At 42.2% G+C, this 8,218-nt stretch overlaps 1 protein-coding gene across 2 annotated transcripts in view; it reads right to left on the bottom strand.

Annotated features, from left to right (window-relative positions):
- Positions 1-8,218, bottom strand: part of LOC112113454 (ral guanine nucleotide dissociation stimulator-like 1) — a 101,870-nt gene continuing 93,652 nt past the window's right edge. For both annotated transcript variants that reach the window (XM_024209740.2, XM_024209741.2), the window contains one exon: positions 1-1,453. In XM_024209740.2, the coding sequence (XP_024065508.1) occupies positions 1,266-1,453 (188 nt within the window). In that variant the 3' untranslated portion in view covers positions 1-1,265. The remainder of the gene's footprint in view (positions 1,454-8,218) is intronic.

Raw genomic sequence — 8,218 nt, 5'->3', positions numbered from 1 at the left:
GGGAGACTTGTATCTTCGAGTTAAGAAATGCGTCATTTAAAGTTTCACAGAGAATAGCAGCTAGGGGAGCCTTTTCAGGAGGTTAAATTCTCTATTCCATCTGGAAGGATGTACCATGTCAGGAAACTATTCAGTTAATAGAAGCATATAAGAGAGGGTGGTGGTTGAAGATTATGTATAATAATGCTACAAGTTTATAAGATCTGTGGTAATTTTGGGCACTGAATAATAAACATGTCTGTCTTATGCCACTTTTAAAACACAAAATAATATAGTTGCCTCTCACTGAATCAATGTGGATTAATGTAGAGTTCTGCACCTGAAGAGGGATTGCACATTACAACGAGGTACATCAGTGAATTTGGAGAACTTGCAACTGTACATGCAAAAGGCCTTGATTCCTGTTAAACAGATTAGGTAAGCCTAAGGAACACACTGTAGTGGCATTAAGATGTGAACAAGGTCCAGAGAAGTAATGTTGGTTGAGTTTCCTTGCCTTGCTCATTAACAAAACATGACATTCATCCAAAAGCAACCGTGGCCCATTTTCTTAATGTTCTTTGGAAAAACCCCAAAATGTATTTTCTGGCTTTGAACAACTGCAAAAAATGTTTGTCAGTTCTGTGAAACCAACCTACGTGCACACAATTGAATACTTCCTTGTGTCTCTAGACTAGGGTTTTGGGAGAGGCTCAACCCTCCTTTCTTCTTCACAGATGTGAAAGCCTCCTGGAGGAAACACTTGTCAGACAGGGTGAGGAACTAGCAGCCATCAACTCATCCACACCCTTTGGAAATCGGTGTTATCATTCAGCTGACGGCTGCTCAGATCCTCCTGCTTGATTCAGGTGGAATTTAATTGCAACAGTTTTCTTCTCCAATGTATAAAAATAAATTTAAAGTTCTTGTTCTAGGTAATACTGGCACAAAGGAGAATCTGTTTTCCAAGGAGGAGATTTAGCTTATGTGGAATTCTTAAGATAAGATTGGTTGGCAATTCCATTTTTCCCTGTATATGTGACCTCACCTTCCTAGGCCAATGTGCAAAATATATTTCCATAGTGACTGTCCCATAAATCTCTCTGTCTCTCTCGATGTTCATCTCTATCTGTATCTATAGTGAATGCACACTTTGCATTCCAGTCTCAAATCTTTCCAAAGTCAAACACTGACACCTTCATCTTCCGTGACTTTGTAATACTGGATGGTATCAAAGGTCTTTTCGTTTTTCTAAACCAAATCTCCTTTGTGTTAGCTCATTCTCTTCAAAGTGTGATTTTGCTGTGTCTATTAGTCCAGCACCCCCTTTTGGCAGTTCTGGGAAGTGTCAAACTAGATCGGCTCCGCATCTTCACTTGCCCATCAAGGGAGTTTTTTTTCCGTAGGATGAAGTCAAAGTTCACCTGGCTGTTCATGGCATAAAATACATTAGCACTGTCGGGGATGACTAACTCTGCAAAGAGAGGAAACAAAGTCAGTGGTGATGTGCTATAGTATTGATACTACAGTTACTAGCATGAAAAGAAATCTCATGTCGGCATCTGGCTGCAATGCCCACATGCGACTCTGATTTGGCAGCTGTGCATTTTGTCCTCTCAGACTTTCCCCTTGTGAACAGGGACATGTTATGGTGACAAAAAAGCTAAATTAAAAAACATTATTTAGGTTGCAAAGTCAAGCCCTTGAAAGTTGTAAAACTGGCATTTACTAGTTGCCCATGGAACTATAATTCAGACTCCAGTGGGGGGGGGGGGAATAGGACGTGATCATGTAATTAAAGACTAGCATAATGCGGATGAGCAAGGGGTCTGAATTAGGGTTGCAGCATAGGAAACTGTAAGTCTGACATTTCCTAACTGTCAAGTGCTTGTCCTTGCAATCTTAATGTGCTTTTAGTGCATTTTGATGTGTGTGGTTTGGTAGGCTTTGGGTGTGGGCATGTCTTTGATGTTTTTATTAATAGAATTTGGCTTTACCTTTTATGTGAAGCTGTAACAACCCCGTCCCCGCTGCAGACGTGTTCAGTGATTTTGATAGACTCCCTGCACCCCTGCCCTGAGCCCCCGCAAAAAAATAAAATAAAATAAAACCCCAGACACTCTTAAGCCCTAATCCTGCAAACATTAGATGAGTAAAGCAAAGCACGTGCATAAGTGGTTTGTAGGTTCTGGGCCTGGCTCTCCCACTGCAGTTCTGTCTGACTATTGAAACTGTATTTCTCAGGGTGAGCACTGCATCACCTCCAGCTGCTGCCACTCTCAACACATACCACCACCACTAATGCATGTCACGGTAGGGAGACTTACCAGAAAAGAGAACCAGTGAGGTGTCACTGTAAAATATACTAATAGGAAAAAAGCTTTCCAGGCGGACTACGTTAGGGACTTTTTCTCATAGTCTACCAGCCCGCACCTGTTTTGGACACTAAGAGGTAACCATGTCATTGCTACCCCCTGTTAGGCACATATGTGGTGGTCATCACACCAGCGTGGATGTAGATGTTGTAAGTGGAGCCGTTTTCCTATATACCATAATGTTTAAACGTTATCAGCATCCAATTGGAAAAAATGTCATGAAAATCACAAAAAGGGCCATAACGCAGACTTTAATTTTGACCAAAATTGGCAGAAAGCTTCTAAATAAATTGATAATGCACCAATGCCCTCAAAATAGTACTGCTTTGGGAAGTTTGGGACATATTTAGCCCCTGATAATATGTGTGCATTTTCCTGTACTTTTTTGCCTTCAGTTAGAGTAAAAGCCTGTAGTCGCATGATAGCAAGAGCTTGTTTGTGCCATGTAATACCTCAAAACATCTGTCATCATTTATAGAATAGACTGATGTGAGCAAAGATTTGTTTTGTCTGCTATTTTTATGAATCTATGCAGATACTAAGCCTCCCTACCCCTTAATTACAAAACATATTTTTTACATTATCTACTCGGCCAGAGACATAAGCCTAAAGCACATGTGGTACAACTGTAATGATCATCTTACCATCACTGAATGCAGTGACAATACATGTAAACTACTTCTACAAACAGTAATGATTCGTAGTAGAAGGACTATAGACTATCTTATGTGAATATATTGTGTAAACAACAAAGTATAACCGTATACTCTTATATAACACCTACATATAACTATGACCTACTGAATGTCTAATACAACACTCCCCAGAGCTATATTTCTTCTCAAAAACAGTCTCAGTAATTTGCAGATAGCTGAACCATTTCCACTCCCCCTCAGAATCGGTCTCTGATGTATTCAGTGCTCTTCTGCTACACTCGTCACTGTCACAACTGAGTGCGCTGCAGCACACCAAATCTTCGTGGTGGTATTTGCATCTCTTTGTTGCACAGATACTTTCCCAGCTATGCTGCATAAAGGCAAAGATGGTTTCTGGAGCAGGTGGCAGAACCAACATTTGAGGAACAAGATGTCCCATGCTATCCATCACCCATCTGTTGACAGGGGCCACCTAAAGATACTGAACTGTTGCATGATTTCCTGTCTATGAATTATAATTTACACATTTCAGGTGCTGCCTGAAGGTGATGGCAGTTTCTCACTTGCTTTGGTGTTCTTAGCAAAAACTTGTAGCACACTTTAGCCAGAGATGCTTGCTGATTGTACTACAGTACAATAAAGATACCTGTTAGCCAGAGGCTGCTGATTCTGAAAAAGCTGTAGTTGGGTTGGACCTCAGGTACCTACCTTCAAATCTTGCTAGTGATCCTGAGCAAGGACTACTTGATTCAGCTACTGCTCGGTTCTTTGTTAACTAACCCTTCTAGACTGTCATATCATCTTGAGCATATCTGCTCTTTGCCCTGAAAACTGCTCATGCTGTAGGTACTGGGAGCAAGTTTATAAATGACAGGTCATTATATGTAACGACCAGGTGACAATCTCTGTCCACACTCCACAATCCAGTCACTGAGGAGAAAGTTTGCAATGTTAGATTTATTCTTTGAATTTGATATCATCTGCAAGCATTGCTTTGCTAATGAACAGAGTAGGGGCTCCGAACGTCTTGCATTTGGACATTCCCCCTGCGGGCTCCCTCACCAGATTTGATTGATTCTTCATTTGCATAATTGTCCCCCACAATAGCAGTGTATGGACATTGCAGTCTGAGGATAGTGTGCAGCAGCTGATCAGACAGCTCCCCAGTAGTTTTGCACTTGGCAGTATCATTGCACACCATCAGCAGAAGCATCCCGAGTTCAAGAATAGCTGACGTTCGCTCATCAGATGCTGGTAGCTCAACCATTGACAGATTTTTCTCCAGCCAAGACAGTGTGTTGCTCTTTTGGGCCTTTCTTAGAGATCCACCCAAGTTGAAGAGGGAAAGTGGGACAGGTGCCAGCTCACGTGTCATCAGACCCTGGATATCAACATCTCTGGATTGGGCAAAAAACCTGTCAGCTTGCTGAATATCTGACGATCAATAGTTATCGCTTGTGCTGACTGCTTCTTCTTTTGTTTGATTGTTTTGTTGAGACTACCAAATGATTTGAGATTATGCCTTTCTATAAGCTCAAAGAGGTCTCCCTCGCCCCTTTGCAGCCTCCTGGTTACAAACAGCTTCATTTATCGCGTGCCAGTCTCTCTCATCATGCACAAACCTTCCCCACTTTCAGGTGGGCCCACAGTAGATGTTGCAACGTTCACAAGTGACTGTTGTGTGGGCTTGTTCCAGGTTCAATGCTAAACGGATTTGTCATTCTTTCAGTCACTTTTTAATACTTTGGACAGCAATTTCATCTGCAGCCATGTGTTTTGTAGTAGCTTCTTTGTGGAGATCGAAGGCTGAATTCCACACCTTTGTTTTGTCACAGCTGTTACAGCTGCCTTAAAACGTGCAGTCAGGTAATCCTCGGTCAGAGCCGTATCTTTTGTGCAAAGATGCTGATGATTCCTACAGTCCTTGTTCAGAGATTGCTCAATGGCCATGTCACGGTGTAAGTACCCCACTGAAGAGTCTGGCAGTCTGGTACCTTGCTTCCTGACTATCAGCTAGGGCATGATATATATGTGGCTTCTCCTCCTCCTCCAGAGATCTGGCTTCTGCTAACACTTACACAACCCATCTGGCATAATTCATATGACCACACTGTCATAGTGGGATCATCTCAGAAAATGTCTCAAGCTCCATGGACTTGTTATTGCCTCTCTTTGCTGCTATGTAATCCATCAGTGGTTGGGAGCAATGTGTTACCTAGTTTTCCCAGGATGGAAATGTATCTGAACAGTTTTTCCCTTGGGTAAAGTAAGTGTCCATGAGCTGGTGCAATGCTTGGGAGCTGTTCATCAAGTCTGCCAGAGCATTCCGTGCTTCCAATCTGTTTTCTCAGTGTGCCCGCTCCACATCTTCAAAAGCTTCAATGTGTGTTCGAGCCTTCTCCAAGATGTGTCTCTTCTTATCTTCTGGGAGAACATCAATGTTCATGGAATTGCCAAGTGCCACCCACTTCAAGCAAGTCATCGCCTCATTCATACGTTTATGGATTCTAATGCCATGGTTATATGCCTTCCCTCTTAGAGCATGGCTGAAGCACCATAGATGCTGTATCACCCATGAAATTTGCTGCATGATGAATGCCTCCCATCTCAAGGTGGTCATTGTCAAATCTGTTTTGATTCCTCCATTTAATCAACAGTGCTTTGCAGTAGATTGTTTCACCATACACGACATAGGTCCAGTTTTGGCTCAGAGAGTGGAACATATCCTGAAAATATTTCATCATGGTGTGCACTGTGTTAACATCAGTTGCCAGTGAAGGAGTCATTGGACAGTAGCCAATATTCATAAAATGTAAAATAGCAATTTTTCCCCCTCAAATCAATCCATGCTACAAAGAATGACAATTATTTTGATAAATTACATGGTACAAACAAGCTCATACTGTTGTATGACTACAGACTTTTGCTTTAACCGATGGCAAAAAAGTATGTGAAAATGCATAAAGTATATCACATGGGGCTAAATATTTCCCAATTTTTCCAAAACAGTACTACTTTGATCATAATGGTCCCTTCTGACCTTAAAGTCTATGAGTCTACTTTAAGTACACAGCTTCTAAATACAATTGATAATGCAGCTATCTGCCAATTTTGGTCAAAATCAATCAGACTATGTTTCTTCGAGTAATGGCCCTTTTTGCTATTTAACAATTTTTTTGGATTGGATGCCTGAAAATGTTTATACATTACGTGATACAGAAAAACGGCACCACTTCCACCATCTACAGCCGCCCTGTTGACGATCACCAGATATGTGCCTAGGCTGTGATAGCAATGACATTTTTCTAGCTGATGGGTTACCCTAACTCATTAACAAGACCCCTTTATAAATCTGGCTAGTAGACTATCAATAAATAGCTTCCCTGCGTGGCAGCCCAAGGAATCTCTGCAGCAGCTGAGACTAAATGCAATTTCACAGCCCTAAATAAATCATTCCCTCTTTTGCATAGTCATGAAGTGTCCCACGAGGTTTGCCCTGGGCAGGGAGGAAGGGGCGGGCAGGAATGCCTCCAACAGATACTAATGAAAAGGCTCTCAGAGAGAGCTGCTTTTTCATGTCTGGTATACATCCTTGGGTCTGCATAGCACGACTGACTGATCCTGGGGAATGAGGCAGAGCTTTGCTAATATAGTGATTTCCTGACATGGAGGTCATGGTTAGAAATGTGAGAGCACAGCACTCACATCATGGGTCATTATCCTTCGGTAGCAGTTCAAATCAGCTCAATTTATAGGTTCAAACAAGCCTTCTCTAACTACCAGACCTAGAACTCCACCTGGCATCTGACAAACCTGGCTGGGTTCTTTCTGCCTCTTACATCCATCGCTCAGAATAAGGATTCAAAACCAGAGCTTAGATGACAAGTTTGTAGAGGATTCATTAGGCAGAAGAGAATCCAGTTTGTTCTGCACCTGAATGGGCTTCCAGGGATTACAGGAGTAACATCTTACTTTTAATTCAGCACATTAATAGGACAGAATTCATAGAGAGCTAGTAGGGGCATTAAGTTGACACCAGTGGAATTACATGCTGCAAATTTAGGCACATACCTAGTACCTTGCTGAATCAGGGTCGAAGCACAAAGGTATAAAAAACATTTTTACATCATCCCTATAGTGACTCTAAACTATGCTTTAGCCACCTGATCTTTAACTCTAGTAATAATACATAATAATGATCTTATATGGAAAAGGATCTTAATATGCTTTACCAATAGATTCACAAACTGCATACAGTAGAGCAGGGGTCGGCAACCTTTCAGAAGTTGTGTGCCCAGTCTTCATTTATTCACTCTAATTTAAGGTTTCGCATGCCAGTAATACATTTTAACGTTTTTAGAAGGTCTCTTTCTATAAATCTATAATATATAACTAAACTATTGTTGTATGTAAAGTAAATAAGGTTTTAAAAATGTTTACGAGGCTTCAATTTAAAATTAAATTAAAATGCAGACCCCCCCTGGACCGGTGGCCAGGACCCGGGCAGTGTGAGCGCCACTGAAAATCAGCTCGTGTGCCGCCTTTGGCACGCGTGCCATAGGTTGCCTACCCCTGCAGTAGAGGAATCATTTCAGTGATCACTGAAGCGTAGCCTTGTTTGGGGTGAAGCACATCTATTTAACAGTGTGCAGCCATAATGCACAGCAATTAAGAACAGGAAGTAAAGTATATTGTGCCCCTTTGAAACTGCTGGGAATTTAGGAAGGCTAAAAGCATCTAGTACTGGCCACTGAGAGAGCCAGGACAGTAGACTAGACAGACCTCCAGATAGTCTGTTTGAGTGTGGCAACTCTTATGTTCCTGCACGGAGGCATTGCTTTGCACGTGCCTATCTGATTTGTCATGCTGGCTACTTCATGGATCTGTATTATATAGGGAGGCAGGGAGGCTCCGCTTCACTCCACTCTGTACCATGGTAGGGACTCAAAGGATAGTGAAGTCAGACAGCCAGAAGGTGAGGGTGCAGGGCGAGGAAATACCTGCACACTAACCCTCTGTGTTCAATGCTCTGTGGATAAAAAGGAATCCGGCCTGGCTGAGTGAGGGGGAGCCAGGGAGCAGCTGCTCTCTGTGCTGTACTGCAAGAGAATTTTCATTGCAAATTGCTGCAGAGACCACTGCTGTTCAAGGCAGGACAAACTTCCCCGTGGTGGCTTGCACATGCCATTGAAGAGGGTGGGAACACAT

Source organism: Terrapene carolina, unplaced genomic scaffold, assembly GCF_002925995.2.
Source record: "Terrapene carolina triunguis isolate 2854851 unplaced genomic scaffold, T_m_triunguis-2.0 Scaffold211, whole genome shotgun sequence".
Taxonomy (NCBI): domain Eukaryota; kingdom Metazoa; phylum Chordata; order Testudines; family Emydidae; genus Terrapene; species Terrapene triunguis.
The sequence above is the reverse complement of the archived record's forward strand: the minus strand, read 5'-3'. Positions and strand labels throughout refer to the sequence as shown.